This window comes from Musa acuminata, chromosome BXJ3-6 (genome assembly GCF_036884655.1).
Source record: "Musa acuminata AAA Group cultivar baxijiao chromosome BXJ3-6, Cavendish_Baxijiao_AAA, whole genome shotgun sequence".
NCBI classification, from domain to species: Eukaryota; Viridiplantae; Streptophyta; class Magnoliopsida; order Zingiberales; family Musaceae; genus Musa; species Musa acuminata.
The window spans coordinates 12,652,716-12,674,264 of record NC_088354.1 but is presented as its reverse complement, the minus strand read 5'-3'; the positions used below and the strand labels follow the sequence as shown (position 1 = coordinate 12,674,264).

The 21,549-nt window shown below is 43.1% G+C and overlaps 3 protein-coding genes and 1 long non-coding RNA gene across 7 annotated transcripts; 1 reads left to right on the top strand and 3 right to left on the bottom strand.

The window, feature by feature from the left end:
- The first annotated feature begins 322 nt into the window (after positions 1 to 322).
- Positions 323 to 6,474, top strand: LOC135641764 (uncharacterized). 3 transcript variants are annotated; one of them, XR_010497788.1, is made up of 4 exons: positions 323 to 529; positions 719 to 767; positions 1,020 to 5,884; positions 5,974 to 6,474. It is a non-coding gene; the product is annotated as an uncharacterized LOC135641764 (long non-coding RNA). The 3 variants fall into 3 exon arrangements; XR_010497786.1 differs by having other exon boundaries at positions 719 to 5,884; XR_010497787.1 differs by having other exon boundaries at positions 323 to 533; positions 719 to 5,884.
- Positions 5,362 to 6,090, bottom strand: LOC135641763 (putative phytosulfokines 6). The gene is made up of 3 exons (XM_065157458.1): positions 5,955 to 6,090; positions 5,808 to 5,860; positions 5,362 to 5,731 (listed from the first exon to the last, which is right to left on the bottom strand). The coding sequence occupies exons 1-3, from the start codon at positions 6,070 to 6,072 to the stop codon at positions 5,621 to 5,623; spliced, it is 282 nt and encodes a 93-aa protein (XP_065013530.1). The 5' UTR covers positions 6,073 to 6,090; the 3' UTR covers positions 5,362 to 5,620.
- A 1,971-nt stretch (positions 6,475 to 8,445) lies between the features above and the next one.
- LOC103988038 (arogenate dehydratase/prephenate dehydratase 6, chloroplastic-like) lies at positions 8,446 to 10,342 on the bottom strand. The gene has a single exon (XM_009406534.3). The coding sequence runs from the start codon at positions 10,186 to 10,188 to the stop codon at positions 8,836 to 8,838; it is 1,353 nt and encodes a 450-aa protein (XP_009404809.2). The 5' UTR covers positions 10,189 to 10,342; the 3' UTR covers positions 8,446 to 8,835.
- Positions 10,343 to 15,027: 4,685 nt separating this feature from the next.
- LOC103988037 (DEAD-box ATP-dependent RNA helicase 14) lies at positions 15,028 to 21,037 on the bottom strand. 2 transcript variants are annotated; one of them, XM_065153563.1, is made up of 7 exons: positions 20,804 to 21,037; positions 20,183 to 20,698; positions 19,973 to 20,061; positions 17,113 to 17,212; positions 16,539 to 16,793; positions 15,784 to 15,953; positions 15,028 to 15,571 (listed from the first exon to the last, which is right to left on the bottom strand). In XM_065153563.1, exons 1-7 carry the CDS (start codon positions 20,951 to 20,953, stop codon positions 15,310 to 15,312), a joined length of 1,542 nt encoding a protein of 513 aa, XP_065009635.1. In that variant the 5' UTR covers positions 20,954 to 21,037; the 3' UTR covers positions 15,028 to 15,309. The 2 variants fall into 2 exon arrangements, with proteins under 2 accessions (XP_065009635.1, XP_065009636.1); XM_065153564.1 differs by having other exon boundaries at positions 15,028 to 15,568.
- Between the last annotated feature and the right edge of the window lie 512 nt (positions 21,038 to 21,549).

Below are 21,549 nucleotides of genomic sequence, written 5' to 3'. Positions count from 1 at the left end.
CCCAATCCGAATAATTAGAAATATGGACTACTGATCTACCCCTATATGATCATCAAACATAACGCTTGCCCATTCTGCATGGCGCTGATTACGTGACATCTGTCACGTACAAATTAAATTGTCTCATTAATATCACGGTTAACATTACTTGACAATTGGGTACAAGAAATCGATCCTCATCCGACTTAGGTCTCGCTTGATCAATCATGGACCGTTCATTTTCATTTACCGGCACCGAGAACAAGGGTAGAGGGGATGGCAGCCGTTCCATATCTTGTTGACTTAGGTCTCGCTTGATCAATCATGGTCCGTTCATTTTCGTTTAACGGCACCAAGAACGCGGGTGGAGAGGATGGCCACCGTGATATATCTTGTTAGGCCCAACACTGTTTCCTGCCCTTGCTCCGTTACCCGACTTGGCCGCTTCCGCTTCGTCCTCTCCGAGGCCTACGATCTCGTCGGTCGCCGTGGTGTGGGCCGAGCGAACGCCAAGAGCCGCTCTGGTTTCGTTCGCCAAGTCAATGCTTATGTGGGTACAATCTCTGTGCAAATTTTCCCTTTCTGGTTTAACTTCCCACTTTGCCATGTTAATGGGCGCTGAGGTCTTGTAGGATCACACTGTGTTCTTCATTCACATCCATTCATTTTGTATATGCTTTTGTGCTTCCGTTAATTCCGTTGTACAATTTGTTTCTGATTTGTTTTCCTTTTTCAACAGCGTTGTTTGATCAATGAACTTGTGGATGAATGAATTTGTTTATGGGGAGGTAATTTCTTTCTTGGAACTTCAGCGTTGCCATTTCGTCAAATTGATGAAAGGCTATAGATGTAAAAAGATAGATGGATTTGACCCTGTTAGGGCTTGGTGGCCTTCGGCAGAGTAAAATGACGGCAGTAAATAGTGTTGTTTGTTCAAATTCTGCTTGAGGAGATCATATTGGTGCTGGTTACTCAAGCTATTTGTTAGCTAACTTTTTGTTAGCTTTAATGCAAGCATAAATGATCAAGGGTTTTTTCAGTTTTGGAAGGATTTTGAGGAAGAACATGTGTCGGATGAAATGAGCTCCAAATCAACAAATAGTCCTGCGAAGTATTAAGCATAATAAAGATGGTTGGTGATGCAGGTAGTTCTATTGGTTCAAGTGAGGGAAGTGCATAGAGAGTTCTAGTAACTAATCCTCTTGAATCCTATTGGCGCTGATGTGATTCTTCTTTCTTGTTTCAATTGGTAAAAACTTTCTTAGAGGATGTGTTATCATTGAAGGTACTGTACTCGTGGCATGGCAGTTTCTATTAGGTCAATCAGTCAACAAGCATGTCCATTCATCTATGATGATATTATGGTTCTCCTTGTTCTTTGCATTCTTGCTGAAGTATTTGCAAAGATAGTATGCTATTTTTCCACTTGAAGTATTTGCAAAGAAGTATTTGCATTCTTGCTGAAGTATTTTTTTATTTTTCCACTTAAGGAGTATCTACAGGCCCTATATTTTCCAGAAATTGCATATCGCATGCTGGTCCATCAATGTGCCTGTGTATATCTCTTCTGTGACAGATAAATCTAACAAGTTAAAAATTGTGAATTGTTTCTGGTGGAGGCAGATTGTGTATGTCTTGGAGGTCCATTTTAAGATTTATACTTCCATTAGGATGCGAGGATATATAGAGATAACACATGAAACTTATCCAAGAGGAAGGGTGATACTAGAATGCCTGTTCCACCAAATCTAGTCCAGGAAGTTAAATTGATGATATGGCTGTGGATATGATAATATCACAAACTTCTAGTTTGGCTTTCCTTCCAGATATCTAACATCATAACCTACTTTTGCATAAATTTTAACAGAGAACTTTGAGCATCGGAATTTATACTCTTGGTGCTTGTATTGCTTGGGTGATTTTGGCAGTCGATTTCTTTTGACACCATAAACAGTTATAACATCACAATGGGATGGATTAATGTCAGAACCATCAAGAACTAACCATTTTGTGTTTGGTTCATGTATCCTTTAGAATGTTTCTTTTTAAGTGTTTCCTTCTAGTGCACAATATCTAAACTCTTTTTCTTAATTGACATACTTGTTGCATTAGTATCTTATATTGAAAGGTGACATAAGTGAATTAGTGTTAAAAATCGTATATTTGGACATCTCTTTGTCAAAGTTTATTGAAATTTGAAATAATAATTTGAGACACAATCATGTCACATGAGAGTTCTTGTAGTTTGAACTTTGTTTAGTTAATACTGTTACTTTGTTATTTGTGTGCGTCTTTGTGTCAGTGGCAATTTGCAGGACAAGATAGTTGTTTAAACAATGATTATTCGCCAAGCTGCTCATCAAGGTGTGGATCCAGGTGTGGCTGATGGTTTGCTTTTTTCATTGTGTGCATGCCAACAGGTATGGTTTTCATAGTCAATGTAGTCTATCTCCCCTGCAAACATACTTCTGTTTGTAGAACTCTTTGCTTTATCTGCTTTGCCCAGCATGCATTTTGTGTGATTGGCTACATTTGAAGAATATTTGCTGTAAATAATTTAGAAACACAAATTTTAGGTAAGTTTGCCTCTGCAGTTAGCCTACTCTATTGTTGTACTTATGGAATTACAAGTGCTTACCACTGATGTCGTGCGTACTTGACTTTTGAGATCAAAAGTTTATTCGTTCATAGATTTTAGCATCATTTTTGGTTTCTCTAAATATTTATGGAGTCTCAAGCTTCGGCATTCACAAAGGTTTTAGGGCACTCTTTTTTAGCTTGAATTGGACTCATTTTTTTACAAACCTCTTTTTCAGGTGTAGAATTGGCATTTGCCTTTTTTATTTTTTTCTTTTAGACTGATTTGTTAAAGCTAATTGAAAACACATCCAATTAAGTCTATTAAGAATTTAATACTCCCATGGATACGATAGCTTGTTCACTTGGGCTTATATTTGCCTGTCTACAAACTTAATCTTGTTTTTGTTGTTGGTGAATGTCATTTCCTTTTGTATTGGTGTTTATATTTTGTAGAATCTGTCCTAAAAGCACACCATAAATATAGGTAGGGACACATTATTTGCTTTTATTTTCCTAGAATTACACGCAATAATCCGTTCGGTATTTTTTTTAATCTGTTTGTAGCAGTTGCCCTGTCCCTAAAGTGTGCAATAGTTTGGGAATTGGGTGATAGGGTTCTAGCCACAGAAATGACTTCTCTATTTGGGGGATGAAACAATGCATATTGATCATCCCCGATCTCCCATGTTGGCAGACACTTGGTTTGCCTTCTTTTTTTAGTTGACATGTCCCTCTCTTGTCAAATTGGTTAGGAATTCGGTACCTGTGTTTTATTGCTTTCTTGATGTTTTCTGATGCCTATATTCATTCACGTATTAATGAGAAACTGGTGATCGCTTTTAAGTCGGAACTAAAGTCAATGTTGGTTTGCAATCCTCACCTCTAGGTTTTTTCACTTTTAAGTTGGAACTAAGGTGATGATGCCTTGCAATTCTCACCTCTAGGTTTTCATTTTTCCCTTTTCCTTTTATAAGAAATAGGATGAAACAATATAAGCTCGCTTTCATGATCCAGCCTTGCTTGAGATATTTAGATGGAGTAATTGGTACTCTTTCTTTCATTTGAGCATCATTTTCTCATGTAGGCCACAGTAAGGAAAGCAGTGTATCTGGAAGCACATGCTTATATGATCATTTGTTTGACACCAAGACTTGAGAGGAATTTGAGATTATTGGGACCATGATAACATGCCAAGTTACAGCTGTAGTGGTGCTACCCATCACCAGTAAGCTATCATTTTTTCCTTGTTAGGTTATGCTTTCTCTGCATGCTAGCAATGATTATCCAACTATATTTCTAGTTCAGGAGAAGAAAAAACTGAGACTGGACTTCACACACCCATCACTGCTTTTGGTTGGCCCAGATGTGGTTAGCATGCAGAGGCAGAGGGGTATCATGACCTTACCAAATCACCCTAAACTCAGTCTGCTTGATTGGATCCTGGTCATGCCCCATCACTTGTTCTGCTCTCTTGGAATCAGGCTGTCAGCCATGCATTGTTTAGATAGGTAGCACATAACCTTAGCTAGCATGACATTGTTTGTCAGGGCTTTACTCCCCTTCTATCTATTAAAATTTTGGGCTAGTGTCTCACAACTTAAGCATGAAAACTAAACTACACAAGTCAAACCCTCGGAAGTAAGTATTCTATTTATAGATGTATTTTCTCACTAGATATGGGATTATTTTGGAGCATCGAAATCTCATCGGGTCAAATCATTGATGTTCTAATCAGATTCACACACATTGCATGTGAATCCGCATGGATAGCTAGGACTTCCGAAAGTGATGTGGGACATCGAATTGTCATGGACGGTCAAGCTGTCACTGGTCATGGTGCTTGTCTCCATCGAACCGAAAATTCACTGTGTTGCATGGTAGGTCTCAATGTGATCCATCCACCAGGACCAGTTGACCTTATACCAAATCTGTCATCATGATTCAAGTCCAAAATCACAGAATTAATCTTCCAAAAAGGATAGTCAGACAGTGCATTTTGAGTTAGTAGCAACTCATACAGTTCATAGCCAATGTAGGATTAGTTTGAGTTTCAAGCAAAGTACAGTTCGAGAAGATCCACATCTGGTTTCCATCTTTACCTGCCCTATGGACGGAGTTGTTCCCTGCGCCGCTTCCACTGCCACCACTACCAGCAGCACTTCACCACCATTGATAATGGTGTAAGCACTTCTACAAAAAGTAGCTGCCTACTTTTTATTTGAAGTGGTAAGAGGCAAAAGATCTGCCGGATCCAAACTTTCTTCTGCATCAATGGAAGTAAAGCAAACTTCACCATGGAAATTGACCCCTGCGACATGGTAACAACGCCTAGAAGTTTCTTAATCTAAACCCCATGCTTGAGCTGAAATAGGAAGATGTTGCTGAGGTCTACATATCTGACTGCCTTGTACATTATAAATCGTAGGTGGGACATCATAAATCACTCTTCAAACTCCCACTTTGGTTTCCCTAGCTATTAGAGTTGCCCACTTCTTTTATGATAAGATTCTGACAGATATTTTCTTAGTGTCTTCCTACGTGGTAACCATCAAAGTTTCATCTCTGCATCTGTATTTATGAAAGAGATTTTGTCTTGGACTTTTGGTCCATACCTGTATGAATGCGTTGACATTGTTGTAGTGGTCTGGTGATTCAGGTCCTGAACCAGAAAATATATGCAGGAGAATCTGTAAGTCTTTCTTCAGACATGTATGTACTGTTGCTTGAATATTACGATGGCAAGCCTATATATGTTTATATGTCCGAGAAACCACAACCTTTTGACAAGACAAGGAGCAGGAATAGAGAAAGCAATTTATATCATTATACTAGTAAGGTGGTGTTGGCTCAACTAGTCCTGCGCTCACTGACATTACATGGTAACAAAGCCATACAAAACACCTTTGATAGCACTGAATGCCACCTAGTGATTGCATCACACCTTTTATATATGACATTGTTCGGTGAGAGATGGTTTTAATAAGCATTAGATACTCTTAAGCAACTTGTTGAGATCCCATCACTGCTCATCCTGGCTTTGCTTCTTTCTTGCCTTCCTCTTCTATGGCTGAGGGTGGCGCTGCGTGTAGATGTAGTCCAAATGGGCCTCGGACATCATTCTCCTCTCAAGGCATTCTTGGGTTCCACCCTCGCATGCTTCCATGCCCATGAGCTGAAACGAGGAAAAAGGAGTGAGAAAGCAAAGAAAGAAACCACTCCATCAAGGTTGTGTCCTTTGCCTCACTCACATTCCAAGGTTCCTCTTCCTCCACCCCTCCTGCATCCTTCATCTTCACATGGTCTGCGTGCCAAAGCAAGAGAGAATGTGAGAACACAAAGCTGTCTTCATCTGTATGCACTATCACATGCAGGTGATGTGGTTAAGGCTTTTTAACCTGGTTTCAGTGGCCGCAGGAAACGAGAAGCAACAGCTGTGTTTTGGACGGAGAGGAGGATCATGACGAGGAGGAGCAAGCCGAGAGGTGCCCGAGAGCTGTGCGAGCCGTGTCTCATTGTTCCTGGTTTCTTGCAACCCACAAACACAGGTAGGGAAGAAGAAGGGGGAGATGAGATGGGGTGGGGAAGGTCACCAGGGGTGAGTCTATATAAACGCGTGAGCACCGGGGGAGGGAAGGGAAGGGAAGGGAAGGGAAAAGGGGTCACATGAAGTGAGAAGCACAAAGCAGGCCGGCAGGCAGGCGGGCAGGCACCTCAGACAACAGCTCTGAGGGACCACCCACCCACCCACCACAGGAGTCTCTCTCTGACTCCCATACATGAATCTGATGCAGACGCCCCCACGTGTCTCACTCCGTTGAATCAGATACACAACCCCGGTTACGCCCCACTTCGGATCTTTTATAAACGTTCTCTCCAGCAAACACACACAACTCAAAATGAAATGTTTCTTTTTCCTTTTTTATTCGTGTTTTATTTATTATTCCTCGGTCAATTCATATATAAACTTAAACTTCATTTATTTTCATAAAGGCCTTTCGGTGTTTGCAAATTGGACATTTCCTCTTCCAAATTTTCATACATCCCTTCCAAATATTTAGATATTTCCTCTGCATCCCTTAAGATCTATATATGTCGCTTCCGTAAGCACATCTCTTATATGGAATAGGTATGAAAATTATTTATCAACCAATGGAGATTGATTACAATGGAATGGAATATATATGTATATACACACACGTATGTGGAAGTTTGTATTTCCTTTGTAAAAATGTAGATAAATATGAAATTAACTAATTAGAAAATCATTAGCCTATTCATAGTATCACTTTGCCGCATAGGAAGGAAGCATAAAGATTTTGGGATTTATTTTGGGGTTAATCAAACCATGCTTTTCTTTGGTCACTTTGTCAAAAATTCATATGTTTAAGCTTTTAAATTATTGATTTGTACAGTCAATTTTATATGGCAAATGACCAAATATTAAATAATCTATCATGCCAACAACACATGCAAATGCGCAAAATTCATATATTTGCTAAGACTCATCCCATGGGTCAGTTAAATAGCGAAACAACGAGAGATTAGGCTATTGACAACTAAGTATAGTAGGGTTTCAATGTATAAAACACAATACCTTCTCGTTCGAGAACAATCTTCTTTTCTTTGCTTAACGATGCCAATAAAATGGTTTTCTTTTTCTTTAGTAACATAAACAAAAAACAAAAAAACACCAAGTTAAGATTAAGAGAGATCTATGCAAACAAAAAGAACATAAATGGGACTTCGACCATTTCATCGATCCAAACCATCAACAAGCATCCTAAACATCGTAAACCCATACTCATCTACTGCTGCAGTGGGCACATGCGACATATTGCTGGCCTCGTTCATTATGTTGAATGTCTATCATGTTAGTCTTGGTAAGGACGTGTCTGTCCTCGTGCTCGTAGTGGTGGTGGCGGTCGGTGACAAGCCATGCTTCCATCGATCACCGAAGTGGAGGTTCCCAAGATTTATACACGCACGCACACGTGTTGGGAAGAGGAACTACTGTCATGGGCACATCGGCGCCGCTTGCAGCTTTCTTTATGCATTTCCCTGTGCAAAGAACGGATACCCTTCACCGAATTTGTGTTCCTCGTCTGAGGCCACTACTTATCGCCACAGCAGCAGATATGGCGTCAGATGTGATGGATTGGATGCATGAAACGGCAGAGCCATCCACTTAAACAAAGAGTCGCACAGGATAGAGATGGAAAAAGCTGATCTGGTAACTTGCGGGACACTAAGAAATGGGACGCATAATGATAATAATAATAATAATACTGGTAAGAAAGATGAGAAAGGGAAAGAAGAGAAGCCGAGGGAATATGCTCGAGCTTTATACCTCCAGACGCGTGCCTTCGCTGCTACCAAGCAAAGCCTGTCGGCAGCAAATGCGATGTGCCATCCCACCATCTGTTCCGTGCGAGCTCGAACGAACCAAGCCGGTTCGGCTTCGACCACACTCGAGTCAACGAAGACAATAATTCGTGGATTGGGTTCGGCGATAGGGACTCGAGGGTCGGTTTTATGGGGGGGGAGAAAGCAGAAGCGTGGGGAGGTAGAAAGAAGGGTGGGGAGAAAGCGAGGCCGAAAGTAGGTCGGGTTGAGTCGACTCCGTCGGCCACTAACCACGGGAAAGGAGGAGATCATAAATCCGATCCGTTCTATTTTAGATCAACGGCTGAGAACCTGCCTTCAGTCACACGATATGGGCTTCTAAATGAGCCTCAATACGTCTCGGCTTTCTTGGCCCAATTGAGGTTTGGTGTGCTCTGGGCCTTCGTAAATCCACAATAGGAAGAGAGCTTCCCATCAACAACGATTGCTTGCTACAGTTTATGACATTATAATTGCAACTATTTATATGCGTAATTAACAAAATTATTGAACAAATAATTTATGAAATCATCATCATAATGCAACTATTGCTTTTAAGCCTATACATGAACCACTCACTGCTGTGCTTACTGTGGTACTCTGATCTGACCAACTTCAGCCGTCGGATCAGTTGAGGCGGTGATTGCAATCGTAATGGAAGCTGATCCGAAGGAATGTACACGGCGTTACATGATAAGCGGAAACAAAAAGGAAAGGTCCGCGAGGGAGGGAGAGGAAGACGAAGACCATCATGAGGGTGACAGTATTGAGGAATGGGGCCGGTGAACTGATAGAAGTACAATAGTGGGGGGGGGGGGGGCGGGGGGGAAGGTCCATCGTTCGGTCAACAACAATGACAACGCACACCGTTAACGGGAAAACTAGAGGTTGCTGTTATTGCTGCGAACCAGGAGAGGAGGAAGAGGAGGAGGAGGAGTTGGATGAGGAGGAAGTGATGCTCCAGGGTGTCATGTCCATGGGGTAGCTGCCGAGGACGCGGAGGAAGGAAGTGAACTCCTGGACCTCGGCGAGGGCGTTCTGCGCCCGGCGCTCCGCCAGGGAGGCCTGGAAATCCACGTAGAAGGTGTACTCGAAGTGCTTGGCGGTGCCGGCTGCGCCGCCGCCGCCGCTGCTGGCCTCGTCCTCTAACCGGATGGGCCGCTGGCGGTGCGGCCGGCTCTCGATCTTGGTCAGGCCGATGTCACGGAAGGCGAACGCGGAGAGCACCTTGAACAGCACGGACGTGCCCTCGCTGTCGTGGGCTGCGAACACGATGCTCGTCTTGAAGGGCCGGTCAACCCGGGGCACGATGGGCTCCCGCGCCAGCATCACGAACCGCGTCACGTTGCCGCTGTCGTCCTGGATCCCGTCCGCCAGCACCTGCATCCCGTACAGCTCCGCTGCCCGAGCCGACGCGATGGCCGCCGTGTCCTGTAGCCCGTTCAACGCCACGTACTCGGCGGCCCCGGCCGTGTCGTCGAAGGCTTCGCGCGCCACATTGAGGCCCATCGCCGTCAGGGTGTGCTCGCACTGGGAGAGGGCTTGCGGGTGGCTTATGACCCGGGTCAGCTGCTCCTTGCGGACACCCGGGAGGGCGAGAAGGCAGTGGTGGACAGGGAGCTGGACTTCGCCGACGATATGGAGGCGGTGCCGGAGGAGGAGATCGTAGTTGCGGTGGATGCTGCCGCCCAGGGAGTTCTCCACGGGCAGGACGGCCCGGTCGGCGACCCAGAGTTCCACGGCCTGGAAGGCCGCCTCGAACTGGTCGCACGGGATGGCGTCGCAGTTGGGGTAGGCCTTGGCGGCGGCCGCCTCGCTGTAAGCCCCAGGGACGCCCTGGTACGCCACCCGGAGCTGGGACCCGTGCTTCGGCGCCGGGGACAGGTCGGCGATGGTGAGCGGCTGCGGGAGCTGGACCGGGACAAGGTCAAGCGCGGCGGCAGCTGAGCCATGACCGTTGACGACGGGGACCAAGCTGTGGTTGGTGTCATCCCCGGCTTCGTGGTGCTGCGGCGTCTGCTGATGGTTCTGGGAGGCGGTCGCGACCTTGCTGGAGAGGATAGCGCAGGCGCTCTGCCAGTCGGCGCGGTTGGCCCCGACGGCGCCGTGGAAGAAGGGGGAGATTTCCGGCCGGTGGACGCACCGCACGAGGTGGGTCCTCTGTAAAGGGAGCTTAGGTTTGGCGATGGGGAGAGCAAGACGAGTCGAATGAGGGCCCGTGGTGGCAGGAGTCAGGATGGCCGCCATAAGAAGTAGCTGCTAGCTCGTTCAGCTTGCAGTGGCAGCTTAGGAGGAGGCGGAGGAGGAAAAGCCCTTCTTACTGTGAAGCTGAGGGGAAGTAAGCTGAGAGAGGGGGGCACTTTATACGGAGGGAAGAGGAGGTTTGGTGGGGCGATGGCCGCCATGAGAAGGAAGACGCGCAGGGAGGAGGAGGAGGAGGAGGTTTGGTGTGGTCAAATCTCCACCAACCGCGGAAACGACCACTCGGCTCGACTCGGGTGCATGTATCGCCACTAGTTCCGTTGCTTTTTCGGGGAAGGTAGGTGGGGCTCACCGACACCCCAAGAGCTTCTTCTTCCTTTCTATTATTTCTAGCTGGGTTTGTTGACCACAGCTGAGTGGTTGATGTGTTGATATGTGGTTGGACTGAATCACCAGCGAAACAACGTGATTCATTCCCCCTTTCATTGAAAGCTTGCTATTTATTGTCAATCCCTTTTTTTGCCTATTGATAATTCCAAAAATAATAATTAAATTATTCGCAGTTCTTCGATTACCAAAGGATGAAAGGAAGTATAAAGCAAGCGTTAATTCTGCTGCGGAATCACAGTGAAACGAGAGCAGGGTCGAGTGATAGACGTGAGAAGGTGTGGGGAGGGGATGGGGGCACGACTTGGTCGCCCCTTTCTGGCTCTCCCGAGTGTGTGGGCGAGGGCAGATACAGCGAGCGCTCAAGGCATCAGACCATTCGCGTGCGTGCTAACGTCGTCAATAGAGTTCAGATGTAGCGACTTGGTGATTAATGTGATCGCATGACATGCAGGAATGGGTCGTGACTTGTGGTTGAGTGCGTGTGTGTTGCTTTTATGTATGATTATTGATAGGGGAAATAATGGCGACATGATGTGTCACGACGACGGCCCCACGTGAGCGCCACTCTGCCCGATGTGGAAGGCAATAATGCTGACTCGACTCTCGCTGACCGTGGCAGTGCAAGACGACTACCGACCCTCGCCCATACCCTGCGACGATCCGGTTCTCCACGCAACGCCAGTAACGGTGTCAGACGCCATCAGAGGCGCAACCCCGCCTCACACAGGCGGGTACATCAGGTGATCGTAAGCTTCCCTATAAATATCCTGGCACCGTAAACAGGTGGGGGGACACGACTCACACAGAAGCACTCCCTCTTCCACCACCCTCTCCACGTCGCTAACTTGATCGTCGGAGGGGTCGGGTCGAGCCTCCGACCCGACCAGTGTGCAGGTGCGCCACGAGGTTGCCTCTTCCCCGACGCTACGGCAGAGCTCTCCCCCTGACGGGACATCCAGATCACCGCGGTCGGCCACCAGAAGGACCCGAGGCACGCCACGCAAGATCCCCGCCATTCGGACCCCTGAACCAGCCACGTCGACCCCGAGGCCACGGCTAAAAAAGTTATTTACCATAACAATTATGATCGCAAGATGTCTGACTATATTCATTGGTTGTGCGTGGCGCTCTTTTGGATTATTGGAGGGAATGATACAAACTCCCATAGTTATATTGGTTTGATTTGGGTAAAAGATTTCAGGCTACGATTTTAATGTTTTTTTATTCATAACTAAGTTGCATATCAATATACTTGAGAGATATCAACACTTCTATATTAGTCTTGATAGCCCAAATTAGAAAGTATTATGATAAGAAAACATCTAACTTATAGTCAAACATTCTAGCACTATATGATGGATACCTACTCAAACACCCTATCAACCCAACATGTCATCGAAGCATCTCATATGATCAAGGCAACATATTATGGCGTTAATCCTAACATGTAATAGTTCAATTGAGTCTTTGTGTCCGAACAATATTTGATGATTCCACGTAACTACTCCCACAAATTAACTCTAACTTACTCAAAGCCCATTATAAAAGACCTTACATAGATTATTTTATGAGAGAGATGTATTTTAGTTCATTCATTTCTTGATATAAACTTAAGAATCAGATAAGCTTTTGTTGAGTACACTTGCAATATAATTTTTGCATGACTCCTTAAGAAATTTAAATATTTCTTGACACTAAGCTTATACTATGCTTAGACAAAGACTAAGATTGCTTATAAATCGTCAATAATATCAAGACCTCGGTTAATTTCATCTTGGATAATCAAAATATGTAATAATATTTATTATTTGAGATTCACAATAATATTATGATGTCCACACAATCATAGCTATACCTTCAAGCATAATAATAAACATATTTTAGTCTAACATATGACATCAAGAAAAGTTAATTATTTCGTTCCTATCTTAAACCCATTATGATTTCATTAAATCAAGACGATATAATTTGTATACGATGATATAATTTTTATATGCTAAGAGAATATTTATTATATCATATAAAATACTGAGGATCTCTCTCTCTCTCTTCTGGTGAAATTTTGATCTCCTTGTTCTGATGGATTCTCATCGGTTACATGCTTTTTGGTGATGACATGGATAGTGTAGATGAATTGATGCGTCGTCGCTGATGAGTCAGCATGGCCTGGTCCACGGGTCGATGTCGGGAGTCTTCGATCGGTTGAACTGGTTGCCGAGGTCGATCACGCCCTCAAGACATGGCGTTGGCGCCAGAATATTGATTGATGTCTCTCCGTCAGGATGCTGGTTGGTGGCTCTTGGTCGGGACTCTGGTTGACAACTCTCCGCCTGGATACTGGTTAGCGTACCGGGAGGAAAAATGCCTCTCTCGATCGAGATGTTCTCGCCTCGGGGGTGATCGCTTTCCTGCACAGAAGGCCCCCATCGAATAGTTACCGACTATGACCCATCGATAAGTAAGTCAGCGTTTGGTCTCTGTTTTTTGCCTCCTCCCTGGCCAGATGCCAATCATGGGTTCTTATACTACTATACGAGGGTTGGCTGTACGCAGGTTTTGCGTGGCGGTTGATCCTCGGGGGGGAAGGAAGTATCTTCGCGCGGTCGCCATCCGGAAAGTGCGGAACGACACCATACGACGCTGCCCCGAGCTTTCTAGGATGGGATGTACCGAGGAATGCCTTGGTACGGGTCCTGGCTGGCGCGTTGGAGAGCTTCTCCTACTAACCTGATGGTGGTGTGACGGGACATCGGTGGTGACTTGGCCAGGGCCCAACATATACCGTATCAAGGCCATGGGGTCCTTGCAAGAGGGCGAGGGGCACGCCTAGGTCGGAGTGCTGCGTGCGTATTTGTTGCTTGTGAGGGAAAGTCGGGCTAGTTCGCCGTGGGGTTGCTCGGTGGGCGACGCCCCGTGCATTGGGCAGGGTTGGTACCGGCGAGTCGTTGGTCAGGGGATCGAGCCGTGCGACTCAGTTAAAGATTAGATCTGTTGGCCGAGTAACTGATCTCGGCTCAGGTTTGAGATTGGCGAGTCACAAGTCGTGGGTCGAGCTACGCGACTCGGGTAAAGATTGGACTTGTTGGTCGAGTAACTGATCTCGGGCTCAGGTTTATGGTCGGCAAGTATGTAAGTCGGAGGTCGAGCTGACGCGACTCGAGTAAAGACTGGACCTGTTGGCCGAGTGACTGATCGACCCAACATATCATCGAAGCATCTCATATGATCAAGGCATTAATCCTAACATGTAATAGGTCAATTGAGTCTTTGTGTTGGAACAATATTTGATGATTCCACGTAAATACTCCCACAAATCAACTCTAACTTACTCTTAATAGTTACTAAAGCCCATTATAAAAGACCTTACATAGATTATTTTATGAGAGAGATGTATTATGGTCCATTTATTTCTTGATATAAACTTAAGAATCAAATAAACTTTTATCAAGTACACGTGCGATATAATTTTTGCACGACGAAATTTAAATATTTCTTGCAATAAGCTTATAATAAGCTTAGATAAAAATTAAGGTTGCTTATCAAACCTCAATAATATCAAGACATTTTATCAAGGTTAATTTCATCTTGCACAATCAAAATCCGTGATACTATTATTTGAACATATTAAACAATCAAAATTCACAATAATATTATGACTTCAACACAATAAACATAGTTTAATCTAGCATATGACACCAAGGAAGATTAATTATTTTATTCCTATCGTAAACCCACCATGGTTTCACTAAATCAAGACGATATAATTTGTATATGATGATATAATTTTTATACGCTGAGAGAATATTTATTATATCATATAAAATAATGAGGATCTCTCTCTCTCTCTCTCTCTCTCTCTCTCTTCTCCATGAAATTTTGATCTCTTTATTATGATGGATTCCGATCCGCTACATGCTTGATGGTGATGACATGGATAGCAATCAAAGGATACATCATCAATACCATTTTTCTTTCTATCTCAACGGACCATAGAAAAAATGACCCAATCAAATTTGCAACACTGTGACAAGAGTTAGGTGAAACACGTGAGCTTTTGACCATTCATCGGTGTCTTGTTCACGAGTGAACAACCACACGTGGTGGTTATTTCTTATAAACGAAAACAAAGACTTTTCAACATGGATCAGCAGGTGGTGCGTCACCTGCTGTTTAAGAGAACATGCTGTTCGACGTAATGACACCGTCACTATAGGTTGACTTTATGAACCCTACGCCACCAATGGTCTTCGTAGCCGCGAGCACGTAGCGGACGAATGAATGGGTCCCTAACACAATAACATTTGACTGTACTCGTAATCATTTACTCGAGTACGCTGATGCAATCCAGCCGTGGACGACAAGTGTTAGCTGCAGTGATCATATACTGAGAAGCAAAAATGATACACGATGTTCTAATGGAATTTAACTTATTTCTAACAAGCATATTTGGAAATCCAGAAAGAGAATTGCAACGGAAATTCTAACAAAAAGTAATTGCATGCCAATGTGACGTCATATCAAACTTCTTGAGAGTATATCAATCAGTTTTATGTAATTTGGTTTTGCCAACACAAAAAGCTTCCACTAAAAAAAAAATAAAACAGAATAACAAAGTCTTACACATCCATCACTGGTCACAAGGGCGTGACGAATTAATGCGTTCCACTATTAACATGAGTGAAAATATAAAAATAGAGCAAGTAAAGAATGAGAATGAGATCGATAACCATTGGTAGTAACTGTTCATAGAGTAAAATAAATCTTTAACCTGAATAATCATATTTTTCGAAGGACCTCAGGCAACATCTGACCACACTGCATGAGAACCTCGACTAAGGGTTGAGCACGAGCGACATCTCCTTTACAGAAGAAACTATGCAAGGCACCAGTAATTGAATGGCGTGCCATCGTTGTGAGAACATGTACATAGTCTTCGATCGAGGTTGGAAGATCCATGAATATGGTGATACCAAATTCCTCGAGATCTTGCTCGTGTAAACTATCGTCGTCCGTAGCGAAGACTCTGAGTGCCTTTCTGCTGGATTAAAAAAAAAATCAGATTATTTCCCACACAAATTATCTAAGACAAATGTTTGTGTGCTGACAGTAACAAATGCATTACTTTGTTCTATTGAACAGTATAAACATAGGGCTGCATGATGAATGTAACATAGGATCAAAATCTCACTAAACCATTTTGTGTTGGTAAAATGTAAATCCAAAAATACAAAGTAATAGGTCATATATTACCTGTCAGAGATAATAGAAAAGGCACATGAAGAGTCCTCGGATATCTCATAACCTTCTTCTTTGAAGGAAGATCTCAACATCTGAAACTTATTTGCAGTTCTTGATATAAGTAGGATCTTATCAGGTATTGGAACTTCACTGCTGAATATTCCGGAAACAATTTGTTTGATCTGCAACAATAAAGAGTGAAAAAAAAAATAATGGAAACATTGCTGGAGTCAGCAGAAAAAATAGGAAATCATGAAATACAAATTTTAAAACTGACACTATTTTGCCTGATAAACTAAACTGCTGGCAAAATGATAAAAGGGAAGGTACTCATCCATGCCTTTCAAGTAGAATTGTAATCCATTATCCAAATAATATACCATAACTAGGGCTCATGGGAAATGGTAAGAAAGAAGACAAAAAGGAAAGAGAATCCAGCATGAACAACAATGAGTTCACGTGGTTGAGCCAGTAGGATCGTCTTGAAGTGAATGATGAAAGCATCGATTTTATTAAGAATGGAAAGAAGATCCTTGTCATAGACAAATAAAGATAACAAAAAATGATACTAACATGCGTAGTGTACTGCTATGAAGCAGCTGATTTGACTGGAACCCATAACTCCAACATGCTAGTTATAACCAGCCGGTCTTAGCACAAAGTTGTGTCTTTGGGGCTAACCGCTTCAATATTCACAGTTTAAAATAACTACCACTCTGTGGAACCAAAAATGAAAAAATGTTGTGAGAAATTATTCATGAATATACCTTAGCTACTTTTTCTTCTTGTGTTGTATGGAAGTGCACTAGTTGTGATATGAATGCACTTTGACAACTTACGACATCGCTCTGACAGAGTCTTGTAACTGGTCCTGAAAGTATATTTTGGGCAAACGACGTGAACACTTCACTGTGGCAATCACTGAAGAGAACGACTTGCGGATTTCCAGATATAGTTTCCCTGACAGAATTAAGTTTATCCACGAAGCCAAGATCTAGGAAGGTGTTGAATCCATCAAGTACCTACAAGAAACAAGGGAATACAAAAATTTTAGATAGATAAATAGCAATAACAAACACAAAAACAACAACATAAAGATTCTTTTACAAGTAATTTCACTTATGAAAGAAGGGATTATGAATAAAATACCTTATTTAAAAATATATAATAAAATTTTTGACCTAGAGCAATCAACAAAATAATAACCAGATAGAATGGCAAACATGCTTAAAAAATCTAGATGCCAGCCAGAGAATGATTAGATACTTGTGAATATATTTTAATATAAAGAAAATTATGAAGCATGAGTGCAATAGATTTGAAAACACAAAATGTGCTTACCAATAGTGATACGCCAGAGATGTCAATTGCCTTGAGGGAAACAAGTTCAAGCAACCTCTCTGGAGTAGATACAAGAAACTCAGGCTCGCAGCTTCTCAAACTGTACTAAGAAAAGTGGCAGTTAGTAGTAATTAACTGATGACCTTATGTAGAAAGAGGGAGAAGTTGCAAAACACTAGAAACAACAAACTTGAAAGCATGATTGAATTCCTAAAGTGCAATAAGACAGTAAAAAGAAAAATCATTTTCAAGTGGCATGAGTGGCACCATACTTTTCAAGCAAAATTCACAGATATGATGTCCTAGTTCTTGATTGCTACTGAACAAATATGTGCTGAATTCCTGCTGTAAACAACATATCCAACATTACAGGAGTATTCATTCAAAAATTAAGAAAATCAAGGCATATGCAACTCTTGTTAAACTTGTAGCCAATAATGAGTTGTCTTAGAAGAAAACTTAACGAAGTCTTCCCAAATATATCCGTAACAGCCATAATGCTAACAACAATTGAATGCATCTTCTATACATGAAAGCAAACATGCAAAAGTTCTCCATATCCCATTATGATGTCCATTATTCACAAGATAGATGATGCATTTGTGTATTTCTTAGAAATTCAATTCTTCAATGAAACAATTCTTCAATTAAAATATATGCGGATACATTTGATTCAATATATTTATTTTCTATATGTTAATAAAATATTTTATTTTTTGCAGTGGCATATGTCTTTTTTTATTACAAAGATGAAAGAGAAGAAAACATTATTGCATTTGCTATCATCTTATCCCCTTATCATGCGCTCCCACACCGTCGCCTTCATTGTCTCTCGCTAATATCCTCTCCTTCTACCACCCCGGTCCATTCTCTCACTTCTGATGTCATCATCTCACCTCCATCTTCCTCTTGCACTACCATCCTCTTTCATTGCAGCGCTCATTGTAGTCATTTGCCCTCTATCTCTTGTCATCAATCTCTCTTATTATCATCGTCTCTCCTTTGGACTTTCATCACTACCCTCTTTTTTCTCAATTCTCCCTATCTTGTCATCACCCAACTCCTATAAGAATTCACACTTTTATGTTTGCTCGACCAATGAGTTATTTGGATTCATCAAGTCATTTCACACATATTTTGTTATATTTATTATTTTTAAAATTTTAAAATTTAAATTTATTTTTTTTATCAAACCTAGTTCAACCAATGACCCAATATCTCGAGGCTTGACCGACAATGCCCGATCCAATTCCAATAAAATACTAAAATAGTAAAGATTTTCTTTGAATGACATTGCCTATGGAAACCTTTTATAATTTGAATGATATTTTGCACGTGTGGAAACCTCACAATGATGGGAACCTTTGCTCTTTCTGGTATTATATTCTCAAGATCATCAACTTAGTTGTTTTAACTTCTTTCGAAAACCTTGTACAGTCATAAAATTATAAAACACATCTAAGTTAAACAAATATTTATTTGAATTTGTGTAATTTTTTTCCTTAGCTATCAGATTCATCCGGATGAACGGAATGTGAGAATAATAATCCTATCAGTTGTAATCTTCCAATCATAAGAGCATCTTCTTATCAAACATCATATCTTACTAGTCATTGTGCATGTTGCAAGTATGTCAAGTGGGGCTTTAGCTTTTCTGCTCTCTCTCTCTCTCTCATTTCTATAAACTTCTTCCTTCTTTCGCATATTTCTTCTTAGAATTACTTTGTGAGAACAATCTCATTTTCAGTGAAAAATCATTCGTTCCAGAATTGGTATGCTAAATTCAGTAACTTGTTGAAGAAGGAAGATTTTGTTTTCATACCTTTTGGGGACCACTGTTGCTTCCTAAAAACCAATGATCTAAAAAGGTGCTCGCTTAGGTGCTCGGGCGAGGTGAGGCGAGGCACGAGTGCCTCGTTTAAGGGCCAAGCGACGTGCTTCAATGAGGCAACGCTTGGGCACTTGCCCGAGCCCAAGCATCGAGCACTTCGGGTGAGCGCTTGGTTGATATAAGGTGACCGAACCAAACTTTTTAAGTCTGATTCAGTTAAATTTACGTTAGTTGAACCAACGCACGCACACAATTATATCAAAACTTGCATGCGACCCCGACTCCCAACCCTATGCTTTCTCCCTCTACGTCCGCCACCAATGATTACTCCCTCTATGTTCACCTCCGACACCTCCGTCGCCAACAATTTCTCTTGTTGCCTCCGAGTCTTCCTTTGTCACCAATCAAGTCTTGCTGTCTGCCATTGCTGTCCGCTATCGCTGTTGCTGTCCACGATGCGACTCCGCTGCCTCCTGCTGTCCACAACTCCACTACCGATGTTGCTGTTGTCCACTACCTCCTGCTGTCAGCGACTCTACAGCTTCCGCCGCTGTCTGTTGCCTCCTGCTATCCGCAACTCTGCTGCCGCTGATGCTGTCTGGTGCTGCGACTGTTGTCCGCTAACTTCACACCACGACTTCTCACCGCAACTTCTCACTATCGGTTTCTAATCTTCCCTTCTAATTGCTATTAACAGTAAATATACTGTTAATAGTAGATTATTAATTACTATACAAAATAATTTTTGTTTACTAGATTACTAATATTATCTATTTTTTATATTTTAATAGTTTAGAGCGTCTCGCTTTGCTTGCCTCGGGTGTTTTGGGACTTTGGTGCCTTTTAACACCTAGCGCTTTTTAAATCACTACTTAAAACAAGGAGACCTTTTCCTTGATATTAGTTTCCTTATTGTACTAAATCACAACTACTTTGGTCTTCATCTTGTTGCAGTTCTTTCTAGTACAAGCATCCAAAAGCACATAGCTAAACAGCAGCACAGAAGTAAAAGCCCAATCAATTGCTTACCCCTGCACCTGGTGATCCAATGGTGCATCAGGATGCAAGCTTACTGTGTGTATTCCTAGGGCCTTGAGTGGTTTGCACACTGACCTTATCTGAACATAAATACAAGTCAAAGGCACAAGCAAATCAGGCTGTGGCAATAACCAGAGTGCCGTGATTTATAGACAGCAATAATTGGTAAAGCTATCGAAACAAAAGGCAGCAGATAAATACCTGAACAGCCTTCTCCCGCGTTGGCACAAGGAAAAGAAGGAAGGGACTGGGAACGACATGCCCCTGCTTCTCCTTCCTCGTAATGATATCAGAAGCTGTAGACACCAACCAAGCGACCTGCTCTGTGGTGGGGCAAGACCCACTGGTGTCGATGATGTGCGAGCCGGAAGAACAACACTTCCAGAAATCAACACCCCAGTCGCAGGCGAAAAGAGAACCATCCAAGCTACCATCAGGCGCTGCTTGTCGATCCTTCCACGCGTCATGTATGGCGTTCAAGCACAGGATAAGGAACTTGGAAGGGCAACCATAGTCCGAGTCGCAGTCGCTGCCGACGCCACCACCTTCGCTGGCACGATGCTCCGCTCTCACAGCAGCATCACACCTTTGATTCTTGCTCTCCTCGGTGGCGGAGACGGGAGGAGGTGACACACTCTTGCTGGGTTTCTGCTTCGTCTCCTTCCCGTGGCGATCATTGAAGGGATCGTCAGGCGTCGGGAGGCTAAAGCACATCCCCTGCACGAAACACATGATGTGAGAAGCAGGACACCCGAGAAAGGCCGATTGCGATCGAACTGGGGTCGCATCCAAGAGAAGCGAGCGTATGTTCATCAGAAGGACCTCGCAGATGCGGCGATTCCCGGTCTTGCGGCGCCGCTTGGCAGCGATGATTGCGGCGACGCGGGCGGACACGGCGGATTCGCTGTTCCGCATCCGCTTGCGGCTGGTCTTGTTCTTCCTCCGCCTCACCGCGTCGTCTCCCTTCGCCATGACAAGCGATGCGCCTCCGCCCAAAATTGAACCGAGAGCGCAAGGCAAAGGAAACCGCTTCGGCGAGGACGCAAACGAGGCAAGAAACCGACGCAGCGGAGGGCATATATATATGTGCTCCGGACTCATAAAACCTAGATCGGACAGCTTGCGTTCCCGGGCTTGTTCGGCGGCCCAAATGCCAATACTGGGCCGACACGAATGCGCCCGTCTTCGTTCCAGAAACAAGGGGCGGATCACATCACGTGGAATGCACGTGTGGTAGAGGTTTCCCTTCCAATTATTCTACTGAATGATGCTGTGGTGTGACGCCAACATGACTCAATAACGAATGATAGCGTTTCAACCAACATTCGAGATGACATTTGCCTTTGTGAGAGTACACCAATGTTAAACATAATTATAACTCTTACATATTATATTTACCTTTTATTCCAGTTTAGAGTTGATTTCATGGCTTACAGACAATAGTTTGTCCGACAAATCATTCCTTTTCCTTTACTTTCGGCTGATGAGGAAACGGAAGAGAGTACTCGGACAGACCCTTACTACATAACACACTGATTCTTTGTGGCTCAGCAAACTCGGACAGCAAA

What these genes read in the sequence shown, in the direction of transcription:
- LOC103988037 (XM_065153563.1), bottom strand. Translation starts at nt 20,953, where the DNA reads ATGGCGAAGGGAGACGACGCGGTGAGGCGGAGGAAGAACAAGACCAGC. An exon ending in TTGGATCACCAGGTGCAGGG is followed by an intron (nt 17,213 to 19,972) that starts GTAAGCAATTGA and finishes TTCTTAGTACAG; the next exon opens with TTTGAGAAGCTGCGAGCCTG. An exon ending in TTTTCTATTATCTCTGACAG is followed by an intron (nt 15,572 to 15,783) that starts GTAATATATGAC and finishes TTTTTAATCCAG; the next exon opens with CAGAAAGGCACTCAGAGTCT.
- LOC103988038 (XM_009406534.3), bottom strand. Translation starts at nt 10,188, where the DNA reads ATGGCGGCCATCCTGACTCCTGCCACCACGGGCCCTCATTCGACTCGT.
- LOC135641763 (XM_065157458.1), bottom strand. Translation starts at nt 6,072, where the DNA reads ATGAGACACGGCTCGCACAGCTCTCGGGCACCTCTCGGCTTGCTCCTC. An exon ending in CCTGCGGCCACTGAAACCAG is followed by an intron (nt 5,861 to 5,954) that starts GTTAAAAAGCCT and finishes TTTGGCACGCAG; the next exon opens with ACCATGTGAAGATGAAGGAT. An exon ending in AGGAAGAGGAACCTTGGAAT is followed by an intron (nt 5,732 to 5,807) that starts GTGAGTGAGGCA and finishes TCCTCGTTTCAG; the next exon opens with CTCATGGGCATGGAAGCATG.